Source organism: Sminthopsis crassicaudata, chromosome X, assembly GCF_048593235.1.
Source record: "Sminthopsis crassicaudata isolate SCR6 chromosome X, ASM4859323v1, whole genome shotgun sequence".
NCBI lineage: Eukaryota > Metazoa > Chordata > Mammalia > Dasyuromorphia > Dasyuridae > Sminthopsis > Sminthopsis crassicaudata.
The window spans coordinates 5747739-5765736 of NC_133623.1; the positions used below are offsets into that span (position 1 = coordinate 5747739).

At 50.4% G+C, this 17998-nt stretch overlaps 1 protein-coding gene across 2 annotated transcripts in view; it reads right to left on the reverse strand.

The window, feature by feature from the left end:
• Positions 1-17998, reverse strand: part of ALAS2 (5'-aminolevulinate synthase 2) — a 69021-nt gene that overhangs the window by 4710 nt on the left and 46313 nt on the right. Inside the window, exons 1-8 of one of the 2 annotated variants that reach the window (XM_074277778.1) lie at positions 11669-11873; positions 7892-8067; positions 7458-7580; positions 5394-5516; positions 4537-4762; positions 2702-2886; positions 1766-1945; positions 432-596 (exon numbers count right to left, since the gene is read on the reverse strand). In XM_074277778.1, coding sequence (XP_074133879.1) covers positions 432-596; positions 1766-1945; positions 2702-2886; positions 4537-4762; positions 5394-5516; positions 7458-7580; positions 7892-8067; positions 11669-11844 — 1354 coding nt within the window. In that variant the 5' untranslated portion in view covers positions 11845-11873. Of the gene's footprint in view, positions 1-431; positions 597-1765; positions 1946-2701; positions 2887-4536; positions 4763-5393; positions 5517-7457; positions 7581-7891; positions 8068-11668; positions 11874-17998 lie in introns of those variants that run through there. The other variant, XM_074277779.1, reaches the window with a different exon arrangement.

Genomic DNA, 17998 nt, shown 5'->3' on the forward strand with positions numbered 1-17998 from the left:
AATTCCCAGGGAAAGAATCCATGGGAATCACTAGCTGCGTTCTCTGGATCTTCAGCTGCACCCACCCCGAAACAGTCAGAGGCCCTGGGTTCAAATCCTGTCTCTGCTACTGATTTCCTACATTCCTCCTTGATGCCCTCATCTCAAAAATGAGGCAGTTGGTCTAGATACCCCCCAAGGTCTCTGCCAGCTTCTAAGGCCTCCAGCAAAATGTGCTTCCCGGCCGGGCCATCCATGTGCACGGGCAGCGTCTGTTGGGCAGCCAGAAATGGGAATTGGAAGGAGAGGTAGAGAGATGTAAAAGCCTCCACCTCGGCCCACCCTCTCCCCCTGACTTGGTAGCTGTGGAAGTCTCGGGCAGGAGGCGGGAAGGGCCACAGAGGCCCTCAGTCTGTCCCACGATCTACCCTTCTCCCTCCAAGGAAGCTCACCCAGTGTCCCGGAGACAATGTCGATCTTGTGCATGACGCCATCACGCTCGCCGATCCCGGCACCCCTCGAACCATACAGGCCAACGGCGTGGACCTCATCCACAAAAGTCAAGGCTCCGTATTTGTGGGCTATATCGCACATCTCCTCCAGGGGGCAGATGGCACCTATGGTGGGGGGGAGGCCAAGGAACTGGATGATGCACTCAGACTGGCAAACAGCCCAGGTTCCAGAGAAACAGGCAGAGACAGAGACAGACCGAGACAGAGAGAGACAGAGAGAGAGAGAGACAGAGAGAGAGAGAGCAAGAGCGAGCACTGGCTTGTCCCTCCCCACTCCCAGATAAGGTTCCTCCCCCAGCGCCCTTCCTTCTGTCACCCAGGCGGACCCCAGCCTCAGCTGTTGCTTTCCATGCCCAGTTGACCAATTCTTTGGAAGAGAGAGCATAGAATGGTTGCTTTGTTTGGTCATCCCCGTGTCCCCAGCCCTTCGCATGGTGTCTGGCGCATAATCAGGGTAAAGGAACTAACTGATATCTGGCCCGTGAGGCAGGGGGATGGCTACGGTACTGTTGGTTTGCTTTGAGGAAAGGCAGTAGGAGAGTTAGGATTTCGTGTGTTTCCTGGGCAGTGGGAAGATGTGGGCCTCTTTCTGGTCCAGTCTACCAAACCCTGATGAACGTGCTCCCCACGGGCTCTCCAAACAGCCCCTGCCTTCTCCGTTCTACTGAGTGGATCTAGCATAGGAACAGAATGGAGAAGGAAATCCTATAGGAGGTGGCGCAGGAGCTGCCCACAGCTAAGAGCGCCAAGAGGCGAAGGTCAGGGGTGAGCGTGCTCACGTGGATAAGTAGACTCCTACAAGGTGGCAAGTGTTGGGATGCCAAGTTTGCAGAGCAGCAAAGAAACCCACCCTGGCTGGAACAGAGAATGCACACGGGGGAGGGATGTGCAGGAAGCCTGGAAAGGGAGACTCAGATCCAACCGTGAATGGCCTTAATGCTACACTGAGGAATCTGTCTTTTGTCCTAGAGGCAATGGGGAGTCACTGAAGCTTCCTGAGCAGGGGAGTGACACTGTTGGACTTCTGTGCTTGCTGGATTGGAAAAATGAGTGGGATGGGTAAGAAAAGTGGCTGTTCAAGAAATATGGCAGTGGGATGGTTGGGTATCTTTCCCTCAGAGTGATACATGGGATAGTTAAGACACTTGAAAAAATAAGCCAGTGTTGTCATCATTGATGAAATGAAGTAGGGAGAGGATAGGCTGTGTCCCTAGTGGAGAAATAAGGCAGTGTGACTGTACACTTCTGGCCTTGGGTGCCAGCCCCCCTCTTACCATCCATGGAGTGCACCGTCTCAAAAGCCACAATCTTAGGCGTCAGGGGCTCAGCTTTGCTCAGGAGCTCCTCCAGATGTGCGGGGTCATTGTGACGAAAAACAAACTTGGGCACCCCACTGTTGCGGATGCCCTGGATCATGGAGGCGTGATTGCCTGCATCCGAGTAGATCTCACATCCTGCAGCAGGGTGAGAAGAGCCCATCAGTCCCTGGCCCGTTCCTTATCTCTCCCCGGCCCCTGGCAAGCCCTAGAGGAGGCCAGGCAGGGCTACGCGGGGCTGAGCCAGCTTTGAGGGCCCGCTTTTTCCACATATGGAATCTTAAGCTATTAAAACTAAGAAGGTGCTTGGAGATCTGTCAGGGAGTGGGCTGGGAGCCAGGCAAGCCCTTGCCCAAAGTCCCAGATGGGAGGAAATGGCAAAGTTGGACGGAGAAATTGTTCTCCTGCTGCCCACAGACCACCCGGCCCACCCGCTTCATGGTGGCGCTCCTCCTTGGGGACAGGTTCAGCAAATCTGGATTCACCCACTGGCTGTTCTTTTTTTTCCTCAGCAGCGTTCTATTTTTCCAAACACACATAACGCCAATCGCCGGCGTTCATTTTTGTAAGGCTGTGTGCGCCACGCTTTTCTCCCTGCCACTCCTCACCCCTTCCCCCTTGTTCCAGTCCAGGTGAAATCCGTGCAATCTTTTTAAACGTATCGCCAGGTTTGTCCCGTTTCCACCCGTTCTTTTATTCACCGGTTCACCTAACCACGCATTCAGCAAACATGTATTAGGCACCTATTGTGTGCCTGGTACCGTTCTAAGACAAAAACAAAGTAGTTCCTGCCCTTAGAAAGCTTACATTCTCCTGGGGAGAGTACAGTACAGACATTCATTCACTCATACAAGTTAACCATGGGGCTGAACAGCCACTTTCCCAGGGGCTCACCCGGCAGGGTCTTCGCAAGGGTGAACAGGGTCGAGTCGTTGGCCACAAAGCAGGAGGAGAAGAGAAGGGCAGCATCCTTGTGGTGAAGGTCAGCCAGCTCACGCTCCAGGACCACGTGGAACTGGCTTGTTCCAGAGATGTTACGTGTCCCACCAGCCCCAACTCCGAGCTGCTTCAGGGTGTCCCTAGCAAAGAAACAGAGAAGAACAGAGCCTTGGGTGGAGGAGCTTGGGTTGGGGGCCATGGCCAAGCCAAGCAGGACCTAGGAATTCTCTGCACAGGAGGTGGGCCTTTTCATCTATGGCTTGAATGTTCTCCAGGAAGTTCTCTTCCTTCATGTGCCAGGTAGCATGACACAGTACTAAGGGCCCTGGGCTTAATGTTATGAAGGCCGGGGCTCAGCTCCAATTCTGAGTCTGTTTTCTGGTTCTGGAAATCAAATGTTCTAAGGATTATAGATTTAGAACTGGAGGGGAATTTAGAGCTTACCGCCCTCATTTACAGAACAGAAAACAGGCCGAGTCTGGAAAGGACTTTCCAAGGTCACACGGGGCTTAGTGTTTGAACCCGTTCCTCAACACCAAAACCATTCCTTTCAACATGGCAGCCTTCTGCCTTTGTCAGGCCCAGCCGGGAGCCTGAGCTAGGCCTGAGTTGGAGTTTTGCTGGGCTACTCTGTAACACGCTAACACGGGGTGCCTCTGGCTCTCTCATTCTGATGTTCTCTGGCTCTGAGACTAAGATTCTGCAGCTGGGAGAGATGGACGTCCTTGGGCTCCGGCCTCAAGCCCGTCCTGGGGGTCCGCCACCCCTGCCAAAGGGCTCGTGGCTGCCAGCTTACTTTACAGAGCAGGAGAACAAGGTCCCCAGTAGAAAATAGCCAGGCTGATTTGAATCCAGGCCTGCCTGCTGCCCCAGGCTTCTCAAATGCCCAAGATCCTGGGTCCCGAGACCGGAGTCTCATCTTTCCCTGAGCCCTCCTCATCGTCCCTTTCCTGTGACTGGGGGGGGTGACACCACCCAGCTGACACCCCAGGAGTCATCCTGGACTCCTCACTCTCACGCTCTGCCTCATCCAAACTGTTGCCAAGGCCTGTGATTTCAGCTTTGTACTATCTCTCGATCTACCCCTTTCTCTCTAATCTCGCTGCTCACCCTCCTTGAAGGCCTTCAACCTCTGACGTCTGGACTAGTGCAACAGCTGCCGGAAGGGCTGCTTGCCTCCAGTCTCTCCCTACTCTAATGCATCTTTCATTCCTCAAAGGTCTGACCACAGCATTCACTCCCCTGCTTTACTAAGCAGGGGAGTAAACCCCAGTGGCTCCCTATTGCCTGCAGGATCACCTACAAAGTCCTCTATTGGGCCTGCCCTGCCCCCGCTTTAGCCCAGACTTCTTACACCTCTGTCCCCAACACACAGTGTGATACAGTGCCACTGGCCCCCTGGCTGTTCCTCCGAGACCCTCCATCTCCTCCCTGGAGATCTACAGCCCTCCTGTGTGCACTTCTCTCCTTCCTCTCTCTGCCTCCTGGCTTCCCTGGCTTCTTTCAAGTCCTAGCTACAATCCCACTTTGAACGGGAAATCCTGCCCAGCTTCTTCTCATTCGAGTACCTTTCTTCTGTTTATTTCCATCTGGGATAGGGGTCATCGGAAGCCAGTTATTTGTATGCTGTCCTTCCTTGTCTTTTGCCTGTCTTTTGTCCCCAATGCTTAACATAGGGCCTGGCATACAGTAGGTGCTGAATCAATGTAGACTGACTTCCTGTTTAGAGATACTTGTTCTGCTTAGCAACCCTAAGTCATTCTAGTGAAAGGGGTGCCCTCGACACTCACTGTGTGGCCTGCAGCACGCTGGGATGCCGACTCATGCCCAGGTAGTCGTTGCTGCACCAGATAGACACCTCCTTGGTGGCCGAGCTCTCCCCTTCGGAGAAATCCTGGGCGAAGGGGTAGGCATCGGCCCTGCGGTTGACGGTCTTGAACACACGGTAAGTATGGTCTCTCTTCTTCTCTTCGATCTTGTGACTGAAGAAGGCATCGTAGCCAAAAGTGTGGCTTCCTGCGGGGAGACCTTGTCCCTCAGACCCAGGATTCAGGAGGCCGCTCTCCCGTCCTGGCTCCTCCTGGCCTGCTTCTCGGCATATAGCCTCCTTCCCTCCCGGCTTCTCTCTTCCCACAATCTCTTTTCTCTTCTCACCTCAACATTTTGTTTTCCCTCGCTCGCTCTCTACTCCCTAGGTGTCTCTCCGATTCCCCCTCCCCTTTCTATCTCCATCTTAAATTCTCTCCCTTCTTCCCTCTCTTTCTGTGAGTCTCTCTTAGTCTGTCTGATCTCTCTCTTCCCCCATAGCTCCCTGCTCTAACTCAGTTTCCCTTCCTTTCTCTCCCTCTCTGTTCTCCCCAAATTCTCTGTCACCTTCCTTTCTCCCTTCTCTCACTTTCTTCTTTTTTCCCTCTCCTTCCTTCTGCCTCCCAGAAGGCCTCTTTCTCTGTGTCTCTCCTCCACATCTCTCCCTAGTCCTGGACAGGGAGCAGCCCCTGAGGTCTCAGCCAACACAGTAACCCTGCTTCACCCTGGTTATACCAGATCAGTGCAGGGGAAGACTGGGCATCTGTGCGCGTTCCTGAGATGCCGCCGCTTCCCTCTGAAGCTCTTCTAGGTGCCCTCTTTTGTCTCGGGAGTAACCTACCAGACATATTGTCCTTGATGAGGTGGGTGATCTTATTCTCAGTGGTCAGTTTCTGGTCCCCGGAGCTCCAAAGTTGTTTCCTCAGGCTCGACTGCATCTCCTGGACCAGGCAATTAATTGGTACTAGAGAGGAAGAGTGATTTAAAAAGTGGACTCTGCTCTAAGCCAAAGCTGATATACCAAAACCAAATATATACATATATATATATATATTATATATAACATAAATTTATATATAAATAAATATATACATATGTATTTTTTAAAAATACCGTTTGAACAAGTAAACAAAACCCAGTAAGAATTGGATGGGGGCAAGCTCTAGATGAACGGTTAGGAGTCATCTGGATTTCAGTGCTGTCCCACCATGCACTGCTGTATGACATGAGGCAATCTGAACAACCTCTCTGAGCCTCTTTCCTCCTCTGAAGAGTAAGAGGCTTGGATTCCATGATCACCGTGGTCCCTTCCCACTTTTTCAAACAAACAAAACAATCTCAGGTTGGTTCAGTTACTTGCCCAGAATCCCACAGTTGGTGAGTATCTGAAGCACACTTAGACCCAGCTCATTGTGAGCTCGGGCCGTGTTCTATCCAATATGGCACACTGCTCATTTGAGCAAGGCAGTGACAGCCTTAGAATGATCTCTGTTCCTACTCAGTACCATTCCCCTTTGCCCTCTCAGCCACTAACTCCTTGCCTGACGTTGACTGAGTGACACGGCCTTGCCGAGCCTGAGGCAGAACACTAACTCCATCTTTTCTCATCACCCTCTCTTCATAACGGAAGGGCATTGGGCTAGATGGCCTTCCAACTGCAGATCTTCCTCTCACTACCACAGGGATCCTCAGCAATTCCACTCTCCCTCTGTGAGCCTTAGTTTCCTCTTATTCAATAAAGGAACTGACGTAAGTGGTTCCTTTCCAATTCTGCTCCAGCCAAGTCCTTGTTAGAGAGGACTTTTTTTCTCCTTTTTAAAATTGTTTTCTCTTTTTTCTGATTACATGTGCATTAATTTTTTAAGATACCCATTTCTTTATGAATCATGTTGGGAGAGAAAAATCAGAACAAAAGAGAAAAGCCATGAGAGGAAAAAAAACCAGAAGAAACAAAAAAAAAGTGAACATAGCGCGTGTTGATTTACTTTCAGTCTTCACAGATTTTTCTCCTTTTTAAAATTGTTTTCTTTTTTTTCTGATTATACATGTGCATTAATTTTTTAAGATACCCATTTCTTTATGAATCATGTCGGGAGAGAAAAATCAGAACAAAAGAGAAAAGCCATGAGAGGAAAAAAACCAGAAGAAAAAGAAAAAAAGTGAACATAGCGCGTGTTGATATACTTTCAGTCTTCACAGAGGGGACTTTGGAACAAATCATCACCACCCCATAACACGATGGGCCCCCTGGGAAGGGAGGAAGAGATCATCTAGTTCAGCCCACTCATTTCTTTTTACAGATAAGGAAATTGAGGCCCAGGGAGAGGAAGGAATTTGCCCAAAGTCCCACAGGAAGTCAGTAGCAGAACTAGGTCTTGGGTGATTGGGATGGACTGCTCTGGGAAGGAGGGACTCCTTTGATGCTGGAGCTTTTTCAGCTAGAGATTTTTTGATGCCCCCCCTCCCCGGCCTCCTATACTCTGACAGGGCTCAACTCTGAGGTCACCGTCTGCTCTGACATTCTAGGATTCTGTGGGCTTGAAGTTTTCCAGCACTATGATGGAAACAACCGTGACTGCTCTTCATCAGAACCTTATGCACAGTATTTCTATGTGAGCCTTAGCTCCAGTTCACATGAATGCTCAGTAACTATCAGGATTCCTTCTGGGCATCTGAAACTTTGAGGCTGACATGTGTCAAGATTATGCAGTGGATGAGTCTCTGAAGCAGGGGTTGAGGCCAGGACCTCCTAACTCTTAGGTGGTCTGGGTTTCTCTAACTCTGATTCTAATTTTTGTGATTTGGATATTCTGTGGCTCTTGTGGGGTTTTCTGGGGTTCCAAGAGTCTCGTGTCCAGTCCGATACTTCTGAGGTTCTAAGATTCACGGGAGTCAAGATTCTTACCTGGTTTGAATGGCTTGACATCCTCCAGTATCTCAGGCACAGCCTTCAGTACAATGTTGCTCTTCCCAGTCTGGAGCTCAGACTCCATGAAGGGGCACTGGCCCTTGGCCAGGGAAAGAGACCCTATTCCAAAACAAGAGCAATGAGTCCTGCCCGGGCCCCAGAGAAAGGAACTCTGAGGAGAGGAACTTTGCTTTGGGAAAGTGATGGCAGGGAAGGAGGGAGGTTGTGTCTGCTAGGCTCAGGACTACCTCAGGAGCCTTCCTCATACACCCAGAGAGCCAGAGTCCAGGTGGAGGCCCAGCCTTCTCTCCCCTAGCCTCACTCTTCCCTAACATACTTGTGTGCCCCCTTCCTTCCCCTTTCAGCTAAGTCCTGTAAACTCTCAGGTATTTGGCAATAGGGCTTGGTGAAAGGGTCTCTCTGCTTCTTACCATTAGCTTGGGCCTTTGCCTCTTTGCCCTCTGGGCTGGATGTGACCAGGCCTTGGGCCACCATGACAGGGCAGCGATGGGCATTGAGTAACAGCTGGGGCCGTATTTTCTTCAGGAAGGTGACTCTGTCCCAGGCCAGGGCTGGGCAACGCTGTAGGAAGGAAGCCATATTGGGCCTGCAGGAGAAAAAATGGTAGAGCTAAAACCTCTCTTGACAAGGAATCATCCCACTTCTGTCTGCATACCTTCAGTCATGAGAACCAACTCCCTCCCATACCACTGACCCAGATGAAAAGAACAGGCTGTGATCCAAGGGAGGGCAGATGGGGGCCTGGACGCTCATCCTGGGTCTGGCCCACACTCTTGCCAAGATTAGCCAAGGCCCTTCCCCTCGAGAGCCTAGAGTTTTTTTGGTACAAGGGGGCTTTGGGAGCTGGGGACCCTTTGGGTCCATGCTGGCTCTGGGACTTTATTCTATCTAGTGAAAAACCCGTGTAAACATAACAGTAGGGACTCTGAGCAAGTCATCTCACTTCTGTCCCAGCTTCCCCTACTGTGACCTGGAAATAATAACACCGCTTCCTTTGTAAGGCTGTTGTGGGGAACAAATGAGATATTTTTAAAAGCACTTGGCACGGCCCCTGGCACATAGTAGGCGCTATGGAAAAGCTTCTTCCCTTCCTGCCCTCTCTGGCCCCCTCTACAAAATGAGGGCATTTTGATTCCCCAAGACGGCCCTTCATCCCTGTTCTCCCCAGCAGGGGAGTAGGAGGTTTAGGAGACAATCTTTCCCCCTTCAGAATCAGAAGGGAAGGAGGGAGAGAAAGACAGAGGCAGAAACGGAGAGAGGGAGGGAGGGAGAAAAAGAGAGGGATGGAAAGATGTGGAAGGAGAAACAGGGAAAGGAGGAGAGACAGAGACAACAGATGGATGGATGGAGAGAGGGAGAGACAGAAACGGACAGATGGAGGGATGGGAAGGAGAGAGAGCAAGACAGAGGAGGGAAAAGAGACAGCGGGAGAAAGGAGAGGGAGAAACAGATGGAGGAAGGAGGGAGAGAGACACAACAGATGGAGGGATGGAAAGGGAGGGAGAGAAGAGAGGTGGAAAAAGAGAGGAAGGTAGAGACAGAGACAAATGGATGGAGTAAAGAAGGGAGGGAGAGAGGGGATGGAGAGGGAGAGAAGAGAGGGAGGAAAATAGACAGGTGGAAGGAGAGACAGACAGAGATGGATGGAAAGAGGGAGACAGACACGGATGGATAGAAGGATGGAAAGGGGAGAGAAAAGAGGTGAAAGGAGAGACAGAGGGAAAGAAAGGATGGTAAATATATGCAAGAGAACAAGAAAATCATGACAAGTCTAGAGTGGGGAAGAGAGAAAGAGCAAGCTGGAGGGACGGAAAAACCCAACGGTAGCAAAAAAGAGGGGGCAATCAGCAATTCTGGCGAGATTTTGCCCCTCATCCAATCTCCTGGTCCCCAAGCCCCCCAAGGTGTGGGGGGGCGGGGCCCACAGACCCCTGGGTATCTGAGGCCCAAGCTGCAGGGGCAGATAACTCCGTCCCTGGGGCTTATCTTTGGGCCCAGGCTGGTCCAGCTGTGTGGCCCCCACCCATCCCAGGCCTAGGCGAAGGGGAAGGTCCAGACCCTTCAGGCTTCTGGGACAACAAATCAAGTGGGCCCCAGAATGTTTCTTCTGAAGAGGAGACGGCTTCCAGAGTAGATACTCTGTGTCTCTACTATCTATATCCAGAGTAGATACTAGCTTTGGAAGAGGACTTTGAGGTCATATTCTTGTTCAAGACTGTAACTTAGAGAAGGAGAAACAGCTCCAGAGAGAGGAATTGATTTGTCCAGGGTCACACTGAGTCAGTGAGCATAGCAAGGTCTCTGGCTCCCCAACCCCCCTCCCAGACTGCTTTGTCGCTCTGCAAGCTTAAGCTTGGGGAATGAATTTCTCCATGGCATGGTTTTGGGCCCCTGGGAGGTCAGATGGGTGGCTCCTGGCCCCTCCTCCCTGGCCGTCTCTAGGCCCCCAAGAAACCACCAGGCTCCCTTTTTGCAAGAATCAGTTAGGCTCTGGAGGGGAAGTGGTCAATGCATGCCAGCATTGGGAACTCGGGGTGCTTCTTGCACCCCGCATGATAGGATCTTGGGCCCTTGTCTGATAATCTTAGCATTCTGTCCTAGATTCCTGGATTCGTCTGACCCTTTAATTCTGGGATCTTGGAGTCTCCGGATCTCTGGAGGCCTAGCATGGGGAAGAGGTGCCGGCTCAGTCCTGCTCACCCTTTGAGGGCAGCTCCAGGACTTAGGAGGAGAAGATTCAGAGATACTGAGTTAGACTGGAGGTCAGGAAAAGCTGCTCACTGGTTGGCTCCCCCAAAGTGAGGCTGTGACCTCCCCCTCATGGAGATCTTAAAGCAAAGTCTTATGGATTACAGAAGGGATCCCTTTAGATTCAGGTTGGCTTTCGAGGCTCCAAAGTCTTCCAACTTTCAGAGAACATCAGAGCTGGAAGAGACCTCAGAAAACCAGCCTAGCTCCCCGAGGCCCCTTCTGTAAAATGAGGGGGTTGGACTTAATGAGTCCGAAGGGCCACTGTCTTCTAGCTCTAAAAAGCTATGACTGTATGAAGTCCAAGCAAAGGAAATGGAGGCCCAGAGACTGCAAGGGACTCCAGTTCACAGAACAGCAGATTCAAAGGGACTCGAGTGGCCATTGAATTTAATCCCCGTATATGGCGGAAGAGGAAACTGAGGCTCAGAAATAAGAAAGGAATCAGTCAAGGTCCCAACCACACAATTGAGGCATCCCATCTCGTCCTCATCCAGGGCCCTTTGACCTCCCTAATCACAAACCAGGCCCCCTAACTGCTCCCAAATCCCTCCACCTCTCCTTGACTCAGTATCCTCAATCCCTTCCTCTGCCTGCACCCCCACCAAAGAGAATCTCTCATATAAACTTCCATCATATATAGCCAGGAGCTTTCCCAGGGTTATCTGGGCAATGAGAGAAGAGAGAAGGAGTGGGAGGGAGGCAGAAAGAGGGAGGAAGGGACGAAAGAAGAGAGAAAAGATGGGAGGAGGAAGGACTGAGAGAGAAGGAAGGGGGGAAGACGAGGGAGAGGCAGGTGAGTGGGAGACAGAGACAGGACGGAGAGGAAGAGCGGAGACGAGGTGCCAGCTTGGAGAGATGAGTAGGAGAATCGGGCGGGAGAGAGGGAGTGAAGGACGGGAAAAGAAAAACTGGTTAGTGGGGACTCGGAGCCAGGGATGGAGAAGCGGTTAACGGGGAGAAAAAGGCAGGGGGCGGAAGGGGAGTGAACATACACGGAGATACATGCACGCATATTACATACACAGTACACACAGACACTTCACACTCAGACACACCCTCCACAGAGAGACACAAACTACACACACAGATGCTACACACACACATAGACACACTACACACGCAGACACTATACACAGATCCTAACAGAAACACTATACACACACAGACACATGCGACACACAAAAACACTACACACACACACGTACTCAGACATACAGACACACACATCCTACACACTGAGATACTACACACACACACCCTAGCCACAGAAACTAGACACACACACGCTCGCTATACACCACAGACTCACTACTCAGACATACACCCTGCACACAGTCACTACCTACACACACACCCTATATACACAGACTCACCACACCCTACAGACACACACCCTACACAAACACTACACAACCCAGAGTCACTACAAACACTACCAGCCAGGATCAGAGAGCATGGCCAAGATCGAAGGCAGAGGCACAGGCAGAGTGCGGTGGTCGGTCGGGGCGCAGCGGGGGAGGGAGGGGCGAACGGTCCTACCTGTTGCCCTGCACTGAGGACGAACGCGAGGTCCGAAGCCAGAGCCTGTATTTCTGTCTCTGGCCCCGCCCATCGGCCCCGAGGACAGATAAGGCTGAAATCTTGGGCTGGGGCTCTGCGGGCTTCCCTGGCCCCTCCTCCCTCGGGCCTCTGCATCTGTGTGTCCCTGGGAGAAGGGCTCTATGCCCATGGCCTCCTTTTTCTCGCGGACTCTCTCAGTTCCTCCTCCTCCTCCTCTCTTAGCATCTACCCCATTTCCAGACGTTGACTGTGGCCAGATGCTTCTCTGACCCCCGGCTCCTTTTCTCTCTCCCTCAGCTTGGCTTTGTTGCGCTCCCTCCGTTGCCCTCCCGCCGTTCTCCGTCCCCCTTAATTCATCTGCCTCTTTTCCTTCCTCTCACCTGCCCCGTTCACCCTCCCTCTGCCCCCCTGAATCTTCAGCACTCCAACTTCGCATCTCTCACTCCCTTCTTCTCCGTTTTTCTTTGGCTCCCCTCCAAGGCCACTTCCCGTACTCGGGATTTTTGCCTCGGCTATTTTAACGTCCTGCCGAGCTTTCCTTTCTTTTATGCGCGCTTTGTGATCTCTGTCACTAAGTACACTAGAAGCCCTTCCTGGTAACAAGGGCACCCACCAAAGCCCTCGCCAAGTCCGCAGCCTGTTTCCAGCTTCGCGGCACATTCGGGCACTCTCCGTTCCCTTACCTTGGCACCCAATTGCCTGTCCACATCTTTGCCTAAGCCGGGGGTCTCCCCTTGCCTCCAGTGCCCTTTCTCCTGGAAGATTCCCAGCTTCCTCCAAGGCTCAGCTCCCAGGAGCCCTTCCTGACCTCTGACCTTACAAGGTGCCTTTTTCTGCTCCTTCAGTTTCCATGTCTGGCATTATCTGTTCAGATTCCCCCCATCAATGATTCGAGGGCCTGGTGCTTCTCTCTGCACCCCCCTCCCCCTCTGTCCAGTTCGCAGGAGCTCCCGAATAAATTTGGGGTGAATGGAATTATGGATGTTTTTCAGTTGTTTTCCCAGGTAGGACGAGATTATGCGACTAAAGAAACTAAAATAGTCTCAATAATTCGAGTGACCTTCTCTTTCCTAGAGCCCCTTCCATGAGCCATAGGGGCCCCCGGGAAAATACATCCAGCTTGGGAGAATCCCACCCAGCACACAAAAGCTGCCTTGTCTCATCTTGTTCTGCCACAGAAATCCCGCAGTCCCGCTGCCTGGGCCCAACGGGAAGCACCAGCCCACCCGGGAACTTAGCGGTGCCGTGCCCTCTGCTCCCAGGCGGGAGGGACCTGGGGGCCACCCACAGACCTTGGCAGCCCGCCCTGCTTTCCAGACACTGGCGCTTGCTCTCATTCCCATGTTTTCTCTTCTGACCACGGAAATTTGTCTCTTTATGACTTTCACTGATAGCGCCTGATCCCGGCCTCTGCAGGCAGATGGAGGCTTCTGCCTCTTCCTGGCGAGGGCTCTTTAGATTTGGGGAAACTGTACTCAATCTCCACTTCTGGTCCCAGCTTCCCCCCCCCAACTGGTGCAACTGAGTCTCCATCTCCTGAGAGGCTTTTGACTCTACCAGTCATCTTACTCTGCATGCTCCTCTGGTCAATACTGCATCCAAGGTTGGCCTCTCTCAGTCTCCCTTTTTCTGTGTGTGTGTGTGTGTGTGTGTGTCTTTGTCACTCTCTCTCTGTCTGTCTCTGTTTCTCCTTTCCCTTCCTCTACTTCTCTCTTTCTCTCTGTCTTTGTCTCCCTCTGACTCTTTGTCTCTCTTTCTGGGTGTGTGTCTCTCTCTTTCTCTTTGTCTCTGTGTATCTTTGTCTCACCCACTCTGTTGCTGTCTTTCCCTCTCTATCTCTCCTTTTTCTCTTTCCCTCTCCCTCTCTTTCTTTCTCCCTTTCTCTCTCTTCTTTTTCTTCCTCCCCTCCCCATCTCCTTCTGTCTCTCCTCTCTTTCCCTCTGTCTTTCCCTGTCTCCCTCCCTCCCTCTCTCTCTGTCTCTCTCCTGTCTCTACCCTCTGTCTCTGTATGTTTCTCTCTGTCTCTCTCTTTCTCTATCTCTTGTTATCTCACTCAGTGTCTGTCTCTCTGATTCTCTGTCTGTCTCTCTCTCTCTTTCTCTCATCTCTGTCTCTCTCTTGTCTCTCCCCTCTGTCTCTGTATGTTTCTCTCTGTCTCTCTCTTTCTCTATCTCTTGTTATCTCACTCAGTGTCTGTCTCTCTGATTCTCTGTCTGTCTGTCTCTCTCTTTCTCTCATCTCTGTCTCTCTCCAGCTCACTCTCCGTGTCTTTGTTTTTCCATCTACCTGCCTCTCCATCTCCTATCTGTGCATCTCTCACCCCATTGCACAATGACAGACCCCTAGCTCTGAAGTCAGAGCGCTTGGCTTCACATCCTGCCTCTGATACTGTGGGACCCTGTAAAAGGCACCCGACCTCCAGGACCTCAGCTTCCTCAACTGTCAAACCAGAGGAATGGACTAAGCGGCCTCTGAGCTCCCCTCCAAACCCTCCATGATGCTCTTTGCCCTCCTTCTTCCATATTCCACTGTCCCCTTTCCACGTTTCTTTCTTTTTTAAAATAATAACTCTGGGGGCAGCTAGGGGGCGCAGTGGGTAGGGCACCAGCCTTGAATTCAGGAGGACCCGGGTTCAAATCTGATCTCAGACACTTAACACTTCCTAGCTGTGTGACCCTGGGCAAGTCACTTAACCCCAGCCTCAAAATAATAATAATAATAATAATAATAATAATAATAATAACTCTGTTTCCAAAACCCATGCAAAAACAATTTTCATGCACCCTTGCAAAATCTTGTGTTCCAAATCTTTCTCCCTCCCTTCCTCTCACCCCACTCCCTTAGAGAGCAAGTGATCCAACATACCATCTCCATTTCTTTTTGCCTTCCCCAGGCTTTTTCTCCCTTTCTTTATTTCTCCCTATCTCCCCTCCCCCCATCTTGTCTCCTCTCTTTTCTGCTCAACATGTCAACAAGCCTATATTAGGCCTTTCCTTTCCTTCTGACTCTGAGCTAAGTTTTGGGGATAGAAAGAAAGGCAGATCCAGCTCTTAACTTCAAAGAGATCACGGTGTACTGGAGGAAACTCCACATGAACAATTATGTCGTTAAGTTGTCTTTTGTCATATTTGTGTATATGGCAAATGGAAAATAATCTCAGGGGAGGGAAATGTTTCTTGCAGGAAGTGGGATTTTTAGCTAAGACTTGAAAGAAGCCAGGAAGGTCAAAATGTAAAACTGAGGCAGGAGAGTGCGGGACTGCCCACAGGAAGCAGAGTCAGAAGATAAGAGTTCCTTGGGTGAGGAAAAGCAAAGCCAGTTGCATTTGATTATTGAATATGTAGAAGGAAATCAAGTTTTCAAAGACTAGCAAGTTAGAAAGGTGATGGGTTAATACAATGTTTTAAAAGCTAGAGAAGAAAGATTTAATATTTGATTTTGGAGGTAATAGGGAGCCACTGTAACTTACTGGGTGCTGGTAACATGGTCAGACCTGCACTTTAGGAAGATCACTTTGGTAGCTGAATAGATAATACGCTGAAGGGAGGAGAGACGTGAGGGAGGAAGAACAAGCAGAAGGCTCTTGCGGCAGTCCATATGGGAGGTCACGACGGCTTTTACTAGAGGGATGGAAGTGTCAGAAAAACGAAGGGACACATCTGAGAGATGCTAGGGGGTAGCACCAGTGGGACTTGGTAATGGATGGATCTGAAGGGGGTGGGCTGAGAGAAAGTGAGGAGCTGAGGCTGACACCTAGCAGAGCTGACGAGTTCTGTTTTATATATGTTGTGTTTAAAGGCATCTATGGGATGTCGAGTTTGAGATGTCTACGGAACACTTGGACATGTGACACTGGACAAAGTCGGGAGAGAAGTTGGGGCTGGATTAAACAGATGTGAGAATCATCTGGAAAGAGATGATCATTGAATTCCTGAAAATTGATGTGATCACCAAGGAGAGAAAAAACCCCAAACAGAGCCTCAGTGGGCAGCTATGGTTAGTGGGTTATAGTTAGTGGCTGTGGTTAGTGGAGCTATGGCTAGTGGACTATAGTTAGTGGAGTTATGGTTAGTGGCCATGGTTAGTGAAGCTATAGATAGTGGCTATAGTTGGTAGAGCTGTGATTAGAGGGCTGTAGTTAGTTGCAGGACTAGAGGACAATCCAGTGAAGGAGACTGAGAAGCACCAGACAGACAGGTAGGAAAAGAACCAGGAAAGACCTAGAGAGAAGAGGGTAATCATTAGGTGTCTTCTCCCCTCTTTCTCTTCACATTCTCACTCAGTTTTCCCCTTCTTTTTTCCATCTTCCTGTGTCTCTTTCTTCCCTCACTAAGTCCTCCCCTTGTTTTCCTTTTCTTAATACCTCTATTTCCTTTTCTCTTTGCTTCTTCCATTATTCCTGCTATCTCCCCCTTTTCATTATATCTCCATCTTTGTGTCTCACTTTTGCCTATCTCTTCTCCTGCTCTCTTTCCTCTTTGGTTCCCTTCTTTCCAAATTCCACTCTGTCATCTCCCACTTTTCATTTCCTTCTGTCTTTCCTCCAGCTTTTCCTTTAGCATCTGATGTGGGAATCAAACCCTTGAGAACTCATAGAAAAAAGGTCATTTAATAGGGGATAGCAAAGCATTTGAATGACACGGCAGATGCTTCAACATCTTGAAGGGCCTACGTGGGGAAGAGGATAGACTTGTTCAGCTTAGCTGCAGAGAGCAGAATTTCCCAAGAGGCAATTTAGGCTCGATGTTAGGAGAAGGTGCCTGACAAGTAGAATGGCGGACATGGGCTGCTTCAGAAGGAAATGTGTATGTGGCCCATTACTATCCCCACCCCCCCAGGTCTTCAAGATGATCATAACTAGTTGCTTATTGGGGAATCTCTTTCCAAACCCAGAGATAAACAGGATCATCTTGTAGCTCCTTCTGGCCCTTGGATTCTGGGGCTACTCAAGCTCTAGGACCTCCTTACTATTTCCGAATAGCCCGGAATTCCCCAAATTGAGGGGGTTGTCAAAGAAACTCAGGTCCTCAGGCGATGATCTGGAATGATAATTGGACTTGGGAGTTTCAATGGAATTTGGAAGTCATCTAGTCCCACCTCCATATTGTATATCGGCAAAAACAGTCCCCCAAAAGGTGAATGCAGCAATGAAGAGCAGAATTTGAAAGTAATACTTCTGACTCCATCTAGGGACACTTTCCTCCTTGCTCTCAGAAAAGACTAATGAGCAATGGAGGGTACAAAGCAGCAAAGAGAACTTTCAACTCCTAGAAAGCCATTGGCAGGTGTTCCCAAGGGCCAGGATGTGGCGCATTCCCCTCTCTCAATCCCCTCCTACTTTTTTCAACACAAGGACAATGAGAGGACCAGTCATCACACCACTGAGGCGAAAAGTCCTCCAAACTGCCTAGAGCAGCACAGGAAGTACATGCTGGGAGCTCTGCGGCTCTTTCCTTCAACTTCCGGCCTCGATTTCATTGCTCTGTGGTGACCTAGCGCTCCCTGCCGGGCCCCCTGCGAGCCTCCCCACCAGAAAGGGGCAGCTTTTGCCTGGAGGGAAGGATGTTTAGAGATCATTAAAATGATGTATCTGATCCTTGCTACATTTTGTTTAACTGTTGCCTCCGTTTCCTCTGCGCCCCTCTCGGGGCGGGAGGAGTGAGGGGAGAAGAATGAAAACGCGCTGCAAAGCCAATCAACCCCCAAGTCTGACTGCAGACGCAGCGTTCCACACCAGTAGACTGTCACCTCTTCTAAGGATCTGGGGAGCCAGAGGTGGCTTCTTCGGGGCCAAACCCGATCACTATAAGTTGACCATATTCCGTTTCAGTTGTTTTCCAATCCTCTCGTTTTACAGATGAGAAAACAGGCTTAAGAACAATGACTTGTCCAAGATCACTTGTCCAGGAAAGTAGCAGAGTAGAGAAAGAAAGCATATAAAAGTGGCCCTGCTTCAGGTTCCTCTTCTGACCCATACTAGCTTTATGATCGTGATCCCATCCCTTAGCAGGCAATCCTCTGGGACTATACCTTGCAGAACACTTGTGGAGGAAAGCTTCCTCCAAGGGAGTTCTCTTGACCAATGAAATCACGAGTCTCTTAAACCAAAATTGTAAGGCAGGAAGGATGCTTAGGAGAGCATCACTTCCACCATCTGAAAGGACTTGGAGTTGGAAAGGACTTTAGAGCCTGATAAAGCAGTGGAG